The 18,548-nt window shown below is 50.9% G+C and overlaps 2 protein-coding genes across 2 annotated transcripts in view; one reads left to right on the forward strand and one right to left on the reverse strand.

Moving 5' to 3' along the window:
• LOC142196979 (uncharacterized) overlaps positions 1-10,884 on the reverse strand; it is a 38,673-nt gene extending 27,789 nt beyond the window's left edge. Inside the window, exons 1-4 of the mRNA XM_075266949.1 lie at positions 10,855-10,884; positions 5,899-6,000; positions 5,689-5,815; positions 3,752-3,846 (exon numbers count right to left, since the gene is read on the reverse strand). Coding sequence (XP_075123050.1) covers positions 3,752-3,846; positions 5,689-5,815; positions 5,899-6,000; positions 10,855-10,884 — 354 coding nt within the window. The remainder of the gene's footprint in view (positions 1-3,751; positions 3,847-5,688; positions 5,816-5,898; positions 6,001-10,854) is intronic.
• The window catches only part of LOC142198387 (uncharacterized), a 297,722-nt gene that overhangs the window by 86,679 nt on the left and 192,495 nt on the right, over positions 1-18,548 (forward strand). The gene's annotated exons all lie outside the window — the stretch shown is intronic.

Here is an 18,548-nt window from a genome sequence, read left to right on the forward strand (position 1 = left end):
CATCTACCTGCTGACTGTCTGGTACATGTATGAGTACAGGAGCTCCACCCCCTATATAGATGTACCCCAGGACTCAGCAGCGCCATCTACCTGCTGACTGTCTGGTACATGTATGAGTACAGGAGCTCCACCCCCTATATAGATGTACCCCAGGACTCAGCAGCGCCATCTACCTGCTGACTGTCTGGTACATGTATGAGTGCAGGAGCGGTGAGCTCCACCCCCTATATAGATGTGCCCCAGGACTCAGCAGCGCCATCTACCTGCTGACTGTCTGGTACAAGTATGAGTACAGGAGCGGCGAGCTCCACCCCCTATATAGATGTACCCCAGGACTCAGCAGCGCCCCCTACCTACTGACTGTCTAGTACATGTATGAGTGCAGGAGCGGCGAGCTCCACCCCCTATATAGATGTACCCCAGGACTCAGCAGCGCCATCTACCTGCTGACTGTCTGGTACATGTATGAGTGCAGGAGCGGCGAGCTCCACCCCCTATATAGATGTGCCCCAGGACTCAGCAGCGCCATCTACCTGCTGACTGTCTGGTACATGTATGAGTGCAGGAGCGGTGAGCTCCACCCCCTATATAGATGTACCCCAGGACTCAGCAGCGCCATCTACCTGCTGACTGTCTGGTACATGTATGAGTGCAGGAGCGGCGAGCTCCACCCCCTATATAGATGTGCCCCAGGACTCAGCAGCGCCATCTACCTGCTGACTGTCTGGTACATGTATGAGTACAGGAGCGGCGAGCTCCACCCCCTATATAGATGTACCCCAGGACTCAGCAGCGCCCCCTACCTGCTGACTGTCTGGTACATGTATGAGTGCAGGAGCTCCACCCCCTATATAGCTGTACCCCAGGACTCCGCAGCGCCATCTACCTGCTGACTGTCTGGTACATGTATGAGTACAGGAGCGGCGAGCTCCACCCCCTATATAGATGTGCCCCAGGACTCCGCAGCGCCATCTACCTGCTGACTGTCTGGTACATGTATGAGTGCAGGAGCGGCGAGCTCCACCCCCTATATAGATGTACCCCAGGACTCAGCAGCGCCATCTACCTGCTGACTGTCTGGTACAAGTATGAGTACAGGAGCGGCGAGCTCCACCCCCTATATAGATGTACCCCAGGACTCAGCAGCGCCATCTACCTGCTGACTGTCTGGTACATGTATGAGTGCAGGAACGGTGAGCTCCACCCCCTATATAGATGTACCCCAGGACTCAGCAGCGCCATCTACCTGCTGACTGTCTGGTACATGTATGAGTGCAGGAACGGTGAGCTCCACCCCCTATATAGATGTACCCCAGGACTCAGCAGCGCCATCTACCTGCTGACTGTCTGGTACATGTATGAGTGCAGGAGCTCCACCCCCTATATAGATGTACCCCAGGACTCAGCAGCGCCATCTACCTGCTGACTGTCTGGTACATGTATGAGTGCAGGAGCTCCACCCCCTATATAGATGTACCCCAGGACTCAGCAGTGCCATCTACCTGCTGACTGTCTGCTACATGTATGAGTACAGGAGCGGTGAGCTCCACCCCCTATATAGATGTACCCCAGGACTCAGCAGCGCCATCTACCTGCTGACTGTCTGGTACATGTATGAGTACAGGAGCTCCACCCCCTATATAGATGTACCCCAGGACTCAGCAGCGCCATCTACCTGCTGACTGTCTGGTACATGTATGAGTGCAGGAGCGGCGAGCTCCACCCCCTATATAGATGTACCCCAGGACTCAGCAGCGCCATCTACCTGCTGACTGTCTGGTACATGTATGAGTGCAGGAGCGGTGAGCTCCACCCCCTATATAGATGTACCCCAGGACTCAGCAGCGCCATCTACCTGCTGACTGTCTGGTACAAGTATGAGTACAGGAGCTCCACCCCCTATATAGATGTACCCCAGGACTCAGCAGTGCCATCTACCTGCTGACTGTCTGGTACATGTATGAGTACAGGAGCTCCACCCCCTATATAGATGTACCCCAGGACTCAGCAACGCCATCTACCTGCTGTCTGTCTGGTACATGTATGAGTGCAGGAACGGTGAGCTCCACCCCCTATATAGATGTACCCCAGGACTCAGCAGCGCCATCTACCTGCTGACTGTCTGGTACATGTATGAGTGCAGGAGCGGTGAGCTCCACCCCCTATATAGATGTACCCCAGGACTCAGCAGCGCCATCTACCTGCTGACTGTCTGGTATATGTATGAGTACAGGAGCGGCGAGCTCCACCCCCTATATAGATGTGCCCCAGGACTCAGCAGCGCCATCTACCTGCTGACTGTCTGGTACATGTATGAGTGCAGGAGCTCCACCCCCTATATAGATGTACCCCAGGACTCAGCAGCGCCCCCTACCTGCTGACTGTCTGGGACATGTATGAGTACAGGAGCTCCACCCCCTATATAGATGTACCCCAGGACTCAGCAGCGCCCCCTACCTGCTGACGGTCTGGTACATGCATGAGTACAGGAGCTCCACCCCCTATATAGATGTACCCCAGGACTCAGCAGCGCCATCTACCTGGTGACTGTCTGGTACATGTATGAGTGCAGGAGCTCCACCCCCTATATAGATGTACCCCAGGACTCAGCAGCGCCCCCTACCTGCTGACTGTCTGGTACATGTATGAGTACAGGAGCTCCACCCCCTATATAGATGTACCCCAGGACTCAGCAGCGCCATCTACCTGCTGACTGTCTGGTACATGTATGAGTACAGGAGCTCCACCCCCTATATAGATGTGCCCCAGGACTCAGCAGCGCCATCTACCTGCTGACTGTCTGGTACATGTATGAGTACAGGAGCTCCACCCCCTATATAGATGTACCCCAGGACTCAGCAACGCCATCCACCTGCTGACTGTCTGGTACATGTATGAGTGCAGGAGCGGCGAGCTCCACCCCCTATATAGATGCACCCCAGGACTCAGCAGCGCCATCTACCTGCTGACTGTCTGGTACATGTATGAGTGCAGGAGCGGCGAGCTCCACCCCCTATATAGATGTACCCCAGGACTCAGCAGCGCCATCTACCTGCTGACTGTCTGGTACATGTATGAGTGCAGGAGCGGCGAGCTCCACCCCCTATATAGATGTACCCCAGGACTCAGCAACGCCATCCACCTGCTGACTGTCTGGTACATGTATGAGTGCAGGAGCGGCGAGCTCCACCCCCTATATAGATGTACCCCAGGACTCAGCAACGCCATCCACCTGCTGACTGTCTGGTACATGTATGAGTACAGGAGCTCCACCCCCTATATAGATGTACCCCAGGACTCAGCAGCGCCCCCTACCTGCTGACTGTCTGGTACATGTATGAGTGCAGGAGCGGCGAGCTCCACCCCCTATATAGATGTACCCCAGGACTCAGCAGCGCCATCTACCTGCTGACTGTCTGGTACATGTATGAGTGCAGGAGCTCCACCCCCTATATAGATGTACCCCAGGACTCAGCAGCGCCCCCTACCTGCTGACTGTCTGGTATATGTATGAGTACAGGAGCGGTGAGCTCCACCCCCTATATAGATGTACCCCAGGACTCAGCAGCGCCATCTACCTGCTGACTGTCTGGAACATGTATGAGTACAGGAGCTCCACCCCCTATATAGATGTGCCCCAGGACTCAGCAGCGCCATCTACCTGCTGACTGTCTGGTACATGTATGAGTGCAGGAGCGGTGAGCTCCACCCCCTATATAGATGTACCCCAGGACTCAGCAGCGCCCCCTACCTGCTGACTGTCTGGGACATTCTCCTCCGGGCAGTCCTGGGAATACAGAGGACTCAGGGGACATCTCTCGGGGGGATTTCTCCTACGGGATCCATCTGTGGTAGATAAGATAAACCTATCTAAATATTTAAATACAATAAATATGTGGAGAAGCCGTTTATGTAAATTCCCCGCCAATGACAAGATGGTTCTACCAAAGTGTGATTAAACAAACCCCACTTGTGTCTGTATCATTAGTGAATTATACTGCTCATGTATATATGTACATATATATATATCATTACTGTAGATGTCATCCATATATTACAATGGTGTGTGTGTATATCTGTAATGTCACACTTTGGAAGCCAACAAACAAGCCGGGTGCACTCAACACATCTGAAAGGCACCATTGTTACTGCAGAAAGTCCAACAGTTGACCCTGTCCCAGAAGTAACCGCCTCGGGGAAGGATCAGCCCTAGCCCTCCGGGGTAATGGAGTTTTCTTTCCAATTGCAGGGCTCCGGTGACAATAGCACACACCTTCAGCTGATCCTCTATAATCATCAGTCTGAGAATGAGGCTGCAGAACACCGGACAGAGAGAGAGAGAGGCTGCAGAACACCGGACAGAGAGAGAGAGAGAGAAAGGCTGCAGAACACCGGACTGAGAGAGAGAGAGAGAAAGGCTGCAGAACACCGGACTGAGAGAGAGAGAGAGAAAGGCTGCAGAACACTGGACTGAGAGAGAGAGAGAGAAAGGCTGCAGAACACCGGACTGAGAGAGAGAGAGGCTGCAGAACACTGGACTGAGAGAGAGAGAGAGAGAGGCTGCAGAACACCGGACTGAGAGAGAGAGGCTGCAGAACACCGGACTGAGAGAGAGAGAGAGAAAGGCTGCAGAACACCGGACTGAGAGAGAGAGAGGCTGCAGAACACCGGACTGAGAGAGAGAGAGGCTGCAGAACACCGGACAGAGAGAGAGAGAGGCTGCAGAACACCGGACTGAGAGAGAGAGAGAGGCTGCAGAACACCGGACTGAGAGAGAGAGAGAGAAAGGCTGCAGCACACCGGACTGAGAGAGAGAGAGAGAAAGGCTGCAGAACACCGGACTGAGAGAGAGAGAGAGAAAGGCTGCAGAACACTGGACTGAGAGAGAGAGAGAGAAAGGCTGCAGAACACCGGACTGAGAGAGAGAGAGGCTGCAGAACACTGGACTGAGAGAGAGAGAGAGAGAGGCTGCAGAACACCGGACTGAGAGAGAGAGGCTGCAGAACACCGGACTGAGAGAGAGAGAGAGAAAGGCTGCAGAACACCGGACTGAGAGAGAGAGAGAGAAAGGCTGCAGAACACCGGACTGAGAGAGAGAGAGAGAAAGGCTGCAGAACACCGGACTGAGAGAGAGAGAGGCTGCAGAACACTGGACTGAGAGAGAGAGAGAGAGAGGCTGCAGCACACCGGACTGAGAGAGAGAGAGAGAAAGGCTGCAGCACACCGGACTGAGAGAGAGAGAGAGAAAGGCTGCAGAACACCGGACTGAGAGAGAGAGAGAGAAAGGCTGCAGAACACCGGACTGAGAGAGAGAGAGAGAAAGGCTGCAGAACACCGGACTGAGAGAGAGAGAGGCTGCAGAACACTGGACTGAGAGAGAGAGAGAGAGAGGCTGCAGCACACCGGACTGAGAGAGAGAGAGAGAAAGGCTGCAGCACACCGGACTGAGAGAGAGGCTGCAGCACACCGGACTGAGAGAGAGAGAGAGAGAGAGAGAGAGAGAGAGAGAGAGAGAGAGAGAGAGACAGCAGCAGATCCTGTATAACGTGCACTGATCACTAATAATAGTATTACCAGGTGAAATAACTGTGTTATATTATATTGTGTGTCATCCGGGGCAGACATCACCCAGCAGTCCCATGTAAATAATTACACAACACTGTATATAATATAAATGTCTCCTCTTACCATGTGATGTCCGGGTGGGCCGGGGGTCCTCCATCATCACCTCCTTGTACCGATCCTCGTGTCCTTCTAAATACTCCCACTCCTCCATGGAGAAATAGACAGCGACATCCTGACACCTTATAGGAACCTGACAACACAATGATACAGTCATCACCCCTCCCCCTCCAGTGCTGTTACTGGAGAATTTCCCAGCATTCCCAGCAGTGTCACCTCTCCAGTCAGCAGCTCCAGCATCTTGTTGGTGAGTTCTAGAATCTTCTGCTCATGTATCAGGGAGAGAGGGGGAGGGGGCGTCTTCAGAATAATGTATTCCTGTGTATGGAGAGACAATAGATGATAGAAATGTAGTACAGATACCTCTCCGCTCAGCAGATAGATGATAGAAATGTAGTACAGATACCTCTCCGCTCAGCAGATAGATGATAGAAATGTAGTACAGATACCTCTCCGCTCAGCAGATAGATGATAGAAATGTAGTACAGATACCTCTCCGCTCAGCAGATAGATGATAGAAATGTAGTACAGATACCTCTCCGCTCAGCAGATAGATGATAGAAATGTAGTACAGATACCTCTCCGCTCAGCAGATAGATGATAGAAATGTAGTACAGATACCTCTCCGCTCAGCAGATAGATGATAGAAATGTAGTACAGATACCTCTCCGCTCAGCAGATAGATGATAGAAATGTAGTACAGATACCTCTCCGCTCAGCAGATAGATGATAGAAATGTAGTACAGTTACCTCTCCGCTCAGCAGATAGATGATAGAAATGTAGTACAGATACCTCTCCGCTCAGCAGATACATGATAGAAATGTAGTACAGATACCTCTCCGCTCAGCAGATAGATGATAGAAATGTAGTACAGATACCTCTCCGCTCAGCAGATAGATGATAGAAATGTAGTACAGATACCTCTCCGCTCAGCAGACAGATGATAGAAATGTAGTACAGATACCTCTCCGCTCAGCAGATAGATGATAGAAATGTAGTACAGATACCTCTCCGCTCAGCAGATAGATGATAGAAATGTAGTACAGATACCTCTCCGCTCAGCAGATACATGATAGAAATGTAGTACAGATACCTCTCCGCTCAGCAGATACATGATAGAAATGTAGTACAGATACCTCTCCGCTCAGCAGATAGATGATAGAAATGTAGTACAGATACCTCTCCGCTCAGCAGATAGATGATAGAAATGTAGTACAGATACCTCTCCGCTCAGCAGATAGATGATAGAAATGTAGTACAGATACCTCTCCGCTCAGCAGATAGATGATAGAAATGTAGTACAGATACCTCTCCGCTCAGCAGATAGATGATAGAAATGTAGTACAGATACCTCTCCGCTCAGCAGATAGATGATAGAAATGTACTACAGATACCTCTCCGCTCAGCAGATACATGATAGAAATGTAGTACAGATACCTCTCCGCTCAGCAGATACATGATAGAAATGTAGTACAGATACCTCTCCGCCCAGCAGATAGATGATAGAAATGTAGTACAGTTACCTCTCCGCTCAGCAGATAGATGATAGAAATGTAGTACAGATACCTCTCCGCTCAGCAGGGAGATGATAGAAATGTAGTACAGATACCTCTCCGCTCAGCAGATAGATGATAGAAATGTAGTACAGATACCTCTCCGCTCAGCAGATAGATGATAGAAATGTAGTACAGATACCTCTCCGCTCAGCAGATAGATGATAGAAATGTAGTACAGATACCTCTCCGCTCAGCAGATAGATGATAGAAATGTAGTACAGATACCTCTCCGCTCAGCAGATAGATGATAGAAATGTAGTACAGATACCTCTCCGCTCAGCAGATAGATGATAGAAATGTAGTACAGATAGCTCTCCGCTCAGCAGATACATGATAGAAATGTAGTACAGATACCTCTCCGCTCAGCAGATAGATGATAGAAATGTAGTACAGATACCTCTCCGCTCAGCAGATACATGATAGAAATGTAGTACAGATACCTCTCCGCTCAGCAGATAGATGATAGAAATGTAGTACAGATACCTCTCCGCTCAGCAGGGAGATGATAGAAATGTAGTACAGTTACCTCTCCGCTCAGCAGATAGATGATAGAAATGTAGTACAGATACCTCTCCGCTCAGCAGATACATGATAGAAATGTAGTACAGTTACCTCTCCGCTCAGCAGATAGATGATAGAAATGTAGTACAGATACCTCTCCGCTCAGCAGATAGATGATAGAAATGTAGTACAGATACCTCTCCGCTCAGCAGGGAGATGATAGAAATGTAGTACAGTTACCTCTCCGCTCAGCAGATAGATGATAGAAATGTAGTACAGATACCTCTCCGCTCAGCAGATACATGATAGAAATGTAGTACAGTTACCTCTCCGCTCAGCAGATAGATGATAGAAATGTAGTACAGATACCTCTCCGCTCAGCAGATAGATGATAGAAATGTAGTACAGATACCTCTCCGCTCAGCAGATAGATGATAGAAATGTAGTACAGATACCTCTCCGCTCAGCAGATACATGATAGAAATGTAGTACAGATACCTCTCCGCTCAGCAGATAGATGATAGAAATGTAGTACAGATACCTCTCCGCTCAGCAGATAGATGATAGAAATGTAGTACAGATACCTCTCCGCTCAGCAGATAGATGATAGAAATGTAGTACAGATACCTCTCCGCTCAGCAGATAGATGATAGAAATGTAGTACAGATACCTCTCCGCTCAGCAGATAGATGATAGAAATGTAGTACAGATACCTCTCCGCTCAGCAGATAGATGATAGAAATGTACTACAGATACCTCTCTGCTCAGCAGATACATGATAGAAATGTAGTACAGATACCTCTCCGCTCAGCAGATACATGATAGAAATGTAGTACAGATACCTCTCCGCCCAGCAGATAGATGATAGAAATGTAGTACAGTTACCTCTCCGCTCAGCAGATAGATGATAGAAATGTAGTACAGATACCTCTCCGCTCAGCAGGGAGATGATAGAAATGTAGTACAGATACCTCTCCGCTCAGCAGATAGATGATAGAAATGTAGTACAGATACCTCTCCGCTCAGCAGATAGATGATAGAAATGTAGTACAGATACCTCTCCGCTCAGCAGATACATGATAGAAATGTAGTACAGATACCTCTCCGCTCAGCAGATAGATGATAGAAATGTAGTACAGATACCTCTCCGCTCAGCAGGGAGATGATAGAAATGTAGTACAGATACCTCTCCGCTCAGCAGATAGATGATAGAAATGTAGTACAGATACCTCTCCGCTCAGCAGATAGATGATAGAAATGTAGTACAGATACCTCTCCGCTCAGCAGATAGATGATAGAAATGTAGTACAGATACCTCTCCGCTCAGCAGGGAGATGATAGAAGTGTAGTACAGTTACCTCTCCGCTCAGCAGATAGATGATAGAAATGTAGTACAGATACCTCTCCGCTCAGCAGATACATGATAGAAATGTAGTACAGTTACCTCTCCGCTCAGCAGATAGATGATAGAAATGTAGTACAGATACCTCTCCGCTCAGCAGATAGATGATAGAAATGTAGTACAGATACCTCTCCGCTCAGCAGGGAGATGATAGAAATGTAGTACAGTTACCTCTCCGCTCAGCAGATAGATGATAGAAATGTAGTACAGATACCTCTCCGCTCAGCAGATACATGATAGAAATGTAGTACAGTTACCTCTCCGCTCAGCAGATAGATGATAGAAATGTAGTACAGATACCTCTCCGCTCAGCAGGGAGATGATAGAAATGTAGTACAGATACCTCTCCGCTCAGCAGATAGATGATAGAAATGTAGTACAGTTACCTCTCCGCTCAGCAGGGAGATGATAGAAATGTAGTACAGATACCTCTCCGCTCAGCAGATAGATGATAGAAATGTAGTACAGATACCTCTCCGCTCAGCAGATAGATGATAGAAATGTAGTACAGATACCTCTCCGCTCAGCAGATACATGATAGAAATGTAGTACAGTTACCTCTCCGCTCAGCAGATAGATGATAGAAATGTAGTACAGATACCTCTCCGCTCAGCAGGGAGATGATAGAAATGTAGTACAGATACCTCTCCGCTCAGCAGGGAGATGATAGAAATGTAGTACAGATACCTCTCCGCTCAGCAGATAGATGATAGAAATGTAGTACAGATACCTCTCCGCTCAGCAGATAGATGATCTCCAAGGTGAAGTCTAATATTCTTCTGGTGATCTCAGTCCTGTCCTTGTCCATCCTTGGTGGGTCATTCAGGAGAAGGAGCGTCTGGAGGAGAAGAGGAGGAAACTGGATGAGCTGGAGGATCTAGTAATGCAGGAGAGAGGAGGGGCCCGAAACTACGGAGCAGGACCTGCAAGAGCTGAAGGACCTGTGATGATTTCACCAGTATCATGTGACCAGTTATGAGAGGCGGAGCTCGGGAGAAGAGAAGGATGAAGAACCTTTGATGATGTCACCAGTATCATGTGACCAGTCCATGGTCTGTCAGTGCTGTGGGGGTGTCGGCCATGTTTCTGTTTTCTCAAGTAAAGAAAGTTTGTAAGAATTATAAAGCTTTCATGCTGTTTGCCTATGTAAGGTAGCAGTATATGCGGATGACCTGTTGTTCTTTCTCTCCTCCTCTCATGTTTCTCTTCCGGCCTTGATGTCAGCCTTTCAGGACTACTCAGTGCTCTCGAACTTTAAGATTAATTTTTTGAAGTCAAAGGCCCTAAATTTGACTCTCCCCTCCTCTCAGGCCATTTCCATGAGTCAGTCCTTTCCTTTCCACTGGACACCCTCTGCTCTTAAGTATTTGGGGGTATATCCCACTCCTGACCTGAAGGATCTCTTTCACTACAACTTCCCCCCATTACTAGCCTCTATCAGAGCCAACTGTAACCGGTGGTCCACTGGCGCCTTTACCTGGTTTGGGAGGTGCACTATCTTCAAAATGAACATTTTGCCTCGTCTCCTCCTCCTTATGTAGACGCTTCCCATCCATATCCCTATGTCCTTTCTCAGGTCCCTCACCTCCACCCAACTACAGTTCATCTGGTCAGGTAGACCTGCTCGAGTGGGAAAAGTCCACCTCTTTTACCCCAAAAACTGTGGTGGCTTATGCCTCCCAGACTTGAAGTCCTACTACTTGGCCACCCACCGGACACGGGTCATAGACTGGTGCAGACATGCTTAATCTAAGCCTTGGGTTTACATTGAGCAGGCATTCTCCCCAATCCCATTGCAGGTGGCCCCATGGTTAAACTCCTCCTCTTTGTCATCCCTCTTTTTTCATCCAACCATTGGTCCCACGCTCCGAATCTGCTCTAGAGGTCCAGTCCACTCCACCCTTCTTCCCAAGGACTCTCCTCTATTTCTGGTGCTAGGTAACGTTGACTTCCCACCCAGACTGCTCGATCATGCCTTCTGTAACTGGCGCTGGCATGGGATCTTCCAAGTCTGTCACTTCCGAGACAGGATGGAGTATGCTCCCAGGCCCCCAAGCTTCAACTAACTTGCTTCCCTTGGACGTATGGTGGGAGATGCAGCTCCGTCACTTGCTGCACTCTCTCTTCCCCCCTCATGAAGTTCTGCGCTGAACCAACCCCCTTGGAGAGGATCTGTGTTGGAAACAGTCCCCTTTGCCATTGCCTCTCACTTACCTACTGATTCCTGATTGAATCTCCGGAGGACTTTGTCCCCTCATTCATACTTAAGTGGGAATCCAATTTGTCTCTCTCCCTCTCCCAGGACCAGTCGAGAAGACGAGTTGCGATTTGAATCTCCCGCTCTCTCCCTTTGGAGAATGGACAGGGCAAGAGAGCAGACAGGTCAGGAGAGCAGACAGGTCAGGAGAACAGACAGGTCAGGAGAATGGACAGAAAAGGAGAATGGACAGAACAGGAGAGCGGACAGAACAGGAGAGTGGACAGAATAGGAGAGCGGACAGATCAAAAGAGAGGACAGGTCAGGAGAGGGGACAGGGCAAGAGAGCAGACAGATCAGGAGAACAGACTAATCAAGAGAGAGGACAGGTCAGGAGAGTGGACAAATCAGGAGAACAGGCAGGTCAGAAGAGCGGACAAGTCAGGAGAACAAACAGGTCAAGAGAACAAACAGGTCAGGAGAACAAACAGGTCAGGAGAACAAACAGGTCAGGAGAACAGACAAGTCAGGAGAGCGGACAGATCAGGAGAATGGAAAGGGCAGGAGAGCAAACAGATCAGGAGAACGGACAGATCAAGAGAGAGGACAGGTCAGGAGAGCAGACAGGTAAGGAGAACAGACAAGTCAGGAGAGTGGACAGGTCAGTAGAGCGGACACATCAGGAGAACAGACAGGTCAGGAGAGCAATGATAGGTGATTCCTCAGGTAAGCCCGACAGGAGTGGAGGGGTAGGGAATAAGCGCACACACCAAAGTATGATCTTGAACAGTTTATTAAACACGACACAGAAGCGAAGCAGCATACTGCTATTCACCACTACACAGTTTGTATCACACTTGAGAAAGGGCAGGTGCCCAAAACACGTTGTGTTTAATAAACTGTTCAAGATCATACTTTGGTGTGCGCGCTTACTCCCTACTCCTACTGCTGCTTTAACACCTTTTATATGCTCATATGGAGTTGTGACTATCAGAACAGACAGATCAGGAGAGCGGACAGGTAAGGAGAACAGACACATCAGTAGAGCGGACAGATCAGTAGAGCGGACAGATCAGGAGAGCGGACAGGTCAGGAGTGCGGACAGGTCAGGAGATCAGACAGAACAGGAGAGCGGACAGATCAGGAGAGCAGACAGATCGGGAGAGCGGTCAGTTCAGGAGAGCGGTCAGGTCAGGAGAGAGGACAGGTCAGGAGATCAGACAGAACAGGAGAGCGGACAGATCGGGAGAGCGAACAGGTTAGGAGAGCGGACAGATCAGGAGAGTGGACAGATCGGGAGAGCGGTCAGTTCCGGAGAGCGGTCAGGTCAGGAGAGAGGACATGTCAGGAGAGTGGACAGAACAGGAGTGTGGACAGATCAGGAGAACAGACACAACAGGAGAGTGGACAGATCAGGAGAGCGGACAGGTCAGGAGAACAGACAGAACAGGAGAGCGGACAGGTCAGGAGAACAGACAGAACAGGAGAGCGGACAGGTCAGGAGATCAGACAGAACAGGAGAGCGGACAGATCAGGAGAGCGAACAGGACAAGAGAGCAGACAGAACAGGAGAGCGGACAGATCAGGAGAGTGGACAGGTCAAGAGAACGGACAAATCAGGAGAACCAGAAGGTCAGGAGAGCCGACAGGTCAGGAGAGCGGACAGGTCAGGAGATCAGACAGAACAGGAGAGCGGACAGATCGGGAGAGCGAACAGGTTAGGAGAGCGGTCAGATCAGGAGAGCGGACAGGTCAGGACAGCGGAAAGGTCAGGAGAGTGGACAGATCAGGAGAGCAGACATATCAGGAGAGCGGACAGATCAGGAGAGCAGACAGAAGAGGAGAGTGGACAGATCAGGAGAACAGACACAGCAGGAGAGTGAACAGATCAGTAGAGCGGACAGGTCAGGAGAACAGACAGAACAGGAGAGCGGACAGATCGGGAGAGCGAACAGGTCAGGAGAGCGGTCAGGTCAGGAGAGCGGTCAGGTCAGGAGAGCGGCCAGGTCAGGAGAGCGATCAGGTCAGGAGAGCGGTCAGGTCAGGAGAGCGGTCAGGTCAGGAGAGCGGACAGGTCAGGAGAGCGGACAGAACAGGAGAGTGGAAAGATCAAGAGAGCAGACAGATCAGGAGAGTGGACAGATCAGGAGAGCGGACAGATTGGGAGAGCAGACAGGTCAGGAGAGCGGACAGATCAGGAGAGCGGACAGAACAGGAGAGTGGACAGATCAGGAGAACAGACACAGCAGGAGAGTGAACAGATCAGTAGAGCGGACAGGTCAGAAGAACAGACAGAACAGGAGAGCGGACAGATCGGGAGAGCGAACAGGTCAGGAGAGCGGTCAGGTCAGGAGAGCGGTCAGGTCAGGAGAGCGGACAGGTCAGGAGAGCGATCAGGTCAGGAGAGCGGTCAGGTCAGGAGAGCGGTCAGGTCAGGAGAGCGGTCAGGTCAGGAGAGCGGACAGGTCAGGAGAGCGGACAGAACAGGAGAGCGGAAAGATCAAGAGAGCAGACAGATCAGGAGAGTGGACAGATTGGGAGAGCAGACAGGTCAGGAGAGCGGACAGATCAGGAGAGTGGACAGAACAGGAGAGTGGACAGATCAGGAGAACAGACACAGCAGGAGAGTGAACAGATCAGTAGAGCGGACAGGTCAGGAGAACAGACAGAACAAGAGAGCGGACAGGTCAGGAGAACAGACACATCAGTAGAGCGGACAGGTCAGGAGAGCGGACAGGTCAGGAGATCAGACAGAACAGGAGAGCGGACAGATCAGGAGAGCGGACAGATCGGGAGAGCGAACAGGTTAGGAGAGCGGACAGATCAGGAGAGCAGACAGATCAGGAGAGCGGACAGGTCAGGAGAGCGATCAGATCAGGAGAGCGGACAGATTGGGAGAGCAGACAGGTCAGGAGAGCGGACAGGTCAGGACAACAGACAGAACAAGAGAGCGGACAGGTCAGGAGAACAGACAGAACAGGAGAGCAGAAAGATCAGGAGACAGACAGATCGGGAAAGCAGACAGATCAGGAGAGTGGACAGGTCAGGAGAGCGGACAGAATGGAAGAGTGGACAGATCAGGAGAACAGACACAGCAGGAGAGTGAACAGATCAGTAGAGCGGACAGGTCAGGAGAACAGACAGAACAGGAGAGCGGACAGATCGGGAGAGCGAACAGGTCAGGAGAGCGAACAGGTCAGGAGAGCGGTCAGGTCAGGAGAGCAGTCAGGTCAGGAGAGCGGTCAGGTCAGGAGAGCGGTCAGGTCAGGAGAGCGGACAGATCAGGAGAGCGGACAGGTCAGGAGAGCGATCAGGTCAGGAGAGCGGTCAGGTCAGGAGAGCGGTCAGGTCAGGAGAGCGGACAGGTCTGGAGAACAGACAGAACAGGAGAGCGGAAAGATCAAGAGAGCAGACAGATCAGGAGAGCGGACAGATCAGGAGAGTGGACAGGTCAGGAGAGCGGACAGGTCAGGAGAGCGGACAGATCAGGAGAGCAGACAGATCGGGAAAGCAGACAGATCAGGAGAGTGGACAGGTCAGGAGAACAGACAGAACAGGAGAGCGGACAGATCGGGAGAGTGGACAGATCAGGAGAGCGGATAGATCAGGAGAGCGGACAGAACAGGAGAGTGGACAGATCAGGAGAACAGACACAGCAGGAGAGTGAACAGATCCGTAGAGCGGACAGGTCAGGAGAACAGACAGAACAAGAGAGCGGGCAGGTCAGGAGAACAGACACATCAGTAGAGCGGACAGATCAGTAGAGTGGACAGGTCAGGAGAACGGACAGGTCAGGAGATCAGACAGAACAGGAGAGCGGACAGATCAGGAGAGCGGACAGGTCAGGAGAGCGATCAGGTCAGGAGAGCGGTCAGGTCAGGAGAGCGGACAGGTCTGGAGAACAGACAGAACAGGAGAGCGGAAAGATCAAGAGAGCAGACAGATCAGGAGAGTGGACAGATCAGGAGAGCAGACAGATCGGGAAAGCAGACAGATCAGGAGTGTGGACAGATCAGGAGAGTGGACAGATCAGAAGAGCGGACAGATCTGCAGAGCAGACAGATCAGGAGAGTGGACAGATCAGAAGAGCGGAAAGATCTGCAGAGCAGACAGATCAGGAGAGCAGACATGTCAGGAGAGCGGACAGATCAGGAGAGCGGACAGAATAGAAGAGTGGACAGATCAGGAGAACAGACACAAGAAGAGAGTGGACAGATCAGAGAGAGTGGACAGATCAGGAGAGTGGACAGATCAGGAGAGTGGACAGATTGGAAGAGTAGACAGGTCAGGAGAACAGACAGAACAGGAGAGCGGACAGGTCAGGAAAACAGACAGAACAGGAGAGCGGACGGGTCAGGAGAGTGGACAGGTCAGGAGAGCGGACAGATCAGGAGAGCGGACAGATCAGGAGAACGGACAGATCAGGAGAACAGACAGATCAGGAGAACAGACAGATCAGGAGAACAGACAGATCAGGAGAACAGACAGATCAGGAGAGCGGACAGATTGGGAGAGCAGACAGGTCAGGAGAGCGGACAGGTCAGGAAAACAGACAGAACAGGAGAGCGGACAGGTCAGGAGAGCGGACAGGTCAGGAGAGCGGACAGGTCAGGAGAGCGGACAGATCAGGAGAACAGACAGATCAAGAGAGCGGACAGATCAGGAGAGTGGACAGATCAGGAGAGCGGACAGATTGGGAGAGCAGACAGGTCAGGAGAGCGGACAGAACAGGAGAGTGGACAGATCAGGAGAACAGACACAGCAGGAGAGTGAACAGATCAGTAGAGCGGACAGGTCAGGAGAACAGACAGAACAAGAGAGCGGACAGGTCAGGAGAACAGACACATCAGTAGAGAGGACAGATCAGTAGAGCGGACAGGTCAGGAGAGTGGACAGGTCAGGAGATCAGACAGAACAGGAGAGCGGACAGATCAGGAGAGCAGACAGATCAGGAGAACAGACACAGCAGGAGAGTGAACAGATCAGTACAGCGGACAGGTCAGGAGATCAGACAGAACAGGAGAGCGGACAGATCAGGAGAGCGGACAGGTCAGGAGAGCGATCAGGTCAGGAGAGCGGTCAGTTCAGGAGAGCAGTCAGGTCAGGAGAGCGGACAGGTCTGGAGAACAGACAGAACAGGAGAGCGGAAAGATCAAGAGAGTGGACAGATCAGGAGAGCGGACAGATCAGGAGAGCGGACAGATCAGGAGAGCGGACAAAATAGAAGAGTGGACAGATCAGGAGAACAGACACAAGAAGAGAGTGGACAGATCAGAGAGAGTGGACAGATCGGGAAAGCAGACAGATCAGGAGAGTGGACAGGTCAGGAGAACAGACAGAACAGGAGAGCGGACAGATCAGGAGAGTGGACAGATCAGGAGAGCGGACAGATCAGGAGAGCGGACAGAATAGAAGAGTGGACAGATCAGGAGAACAGACACAAGAAGAGAGTGGACAGATCAGAGAGAGTGGACAGATCAGGAGAGTGGACAGATTGGGAGATCAGACAGGTCAGGAAAACAGACAGAACAGGAGAGCGGACAGGTCAGGAAAACAGACAGAACAGGAGAGTGGACAGATCAGGAGAACAGACACAGCAGGAGAGTGAACAGATCAGTAGAGCGGACAGGTCAGGAGAACAGACAGAACAAGAGAGCGGACAGGTCAGGAGAACAGACACATCAGTAGAGCGGACAGATCAGTAGAGCGGACAGGTCAGGAGAGCGGACAGGTCAGGAGATCAGACAGAACAGGAGAGTGGACAGATCAGGAGAGCGGACAGATCAGGAGAACCGGCAGGTCAGGAGAATGGACAGATCAGGAGAGCGGTCAGGTAAGGAGAGCGATCAGGTCAGGAGAGCGGACAGGTCAGGAGAGCGGACAGAACAGGATTGTGGACAGATGAGGAGAACAGACACAACAGGAGAGTGGACAGATCAGGAGAGCGGACAGGTCAGGAGAACAAACAGAACAGCAGAGCAGAAAGATCAAGAGAGCAGACAGATCAGGAGTGGATAGATCAGGAGAGCGGACAGGTCAGGAGAGTAGACAGATCAGGAGAGCAGACGGATCGGTAAAGCAGACAGATCAGGAGAGAGGACAGATCAGGAGAGTGGACAGGTCAGGAGAACAGACAGAACAGGAGAGCGGACAGGACAGGAGAGCGGACAGAACAGAAGAGCGGACAGAACAGGAGAGCGGACAGAACAGGAGAGTGGACAGGTCAAGAGAACGGTCAAATCAGGAGAACCAGCAGGTCAGGAGAGCCGACAGGTCAGGGGAGCAGACAGGTCAGGAGAGTGGACAGATGTGGAGAGCAGACATGTCAGGAGAGCGGACAGATCAGGAGAGCGGACAGAATAGGAGAGTGGACAGATCAGGAGAACAGACACAACAGGGGAGTGGACAGATCAGGAGAGCACACAGGTCAAGAGAGTGGACAGATCAGGAGAGTGGACAGATTCGGAGTGCAGACAGATCAGGAGAGCAGACAGATCAGGAGAGCAGACATGTCAGGAGAGCGGACAGATCAGGAGAGCGGACAGATCAGTAGAGCAGACAGGTCAGGATAGCGGACAGGTCAGGAGATCAGACAGAACAGGAGAGCGGACAGATCAGGAGAGCAGACATGTCAGGAGAACAGACACAGCAGGAGAACAGACACAGCAGGAGAACAGACACAGCAGGAGAGTGAACAGATAAGTAGAGCGGACAGGTCAGGAGAACAGACAGAACATTTAACTCTTTTTTTTTAAACTTAAATTTTTATTATTTACAAAAGATTTAGAATACAAACAATGAGATAATGTACATAATACAATGATAGTTAGGGAAGGGAAAAAGGGGAGAGATCTTAGTAAAAAGCATCATAAAGTATTCAACCAAGAAAAAACAGTCTGAACAAGGACAAACAGAACATAAAACACGATGCACTCAAGGTTGGGAAACTGTACCACTGTTATGCTGATGACACCCAAATATACATCTCTGGACCAGACATTACCTCCTTGCTGGCCAGACTTCCAGATTGCTTAGTGGCCGTAGCCTCCTTCCTCTCCTCCCACTTTCTCAAAATGAACATGGAGAAAACAGAGTTCATCATTTTCACCCCACCCCGTATGGCCCCTCCACCTGACCCATCTATCAAAGTTAACGGAACCACACTTATCCCTGCCCCACAGGCCCGATGCCTTGGGGTAACCCTGGACT

This window comes from Leptodactylus fuscus, chromosome 3, assembly GCF_031893055.1.
Source record: "Leptodactylus fuscus isolate aLepFus1 chromosome 3, aLepFus1.hap2, whole genome shotgun sequence".
NCBI lineage: Eukaryota > Metazoa > Chordata > Amphibia > Anura > Leptodactylidae > Leptodactylus > Leptodactylus fuscus.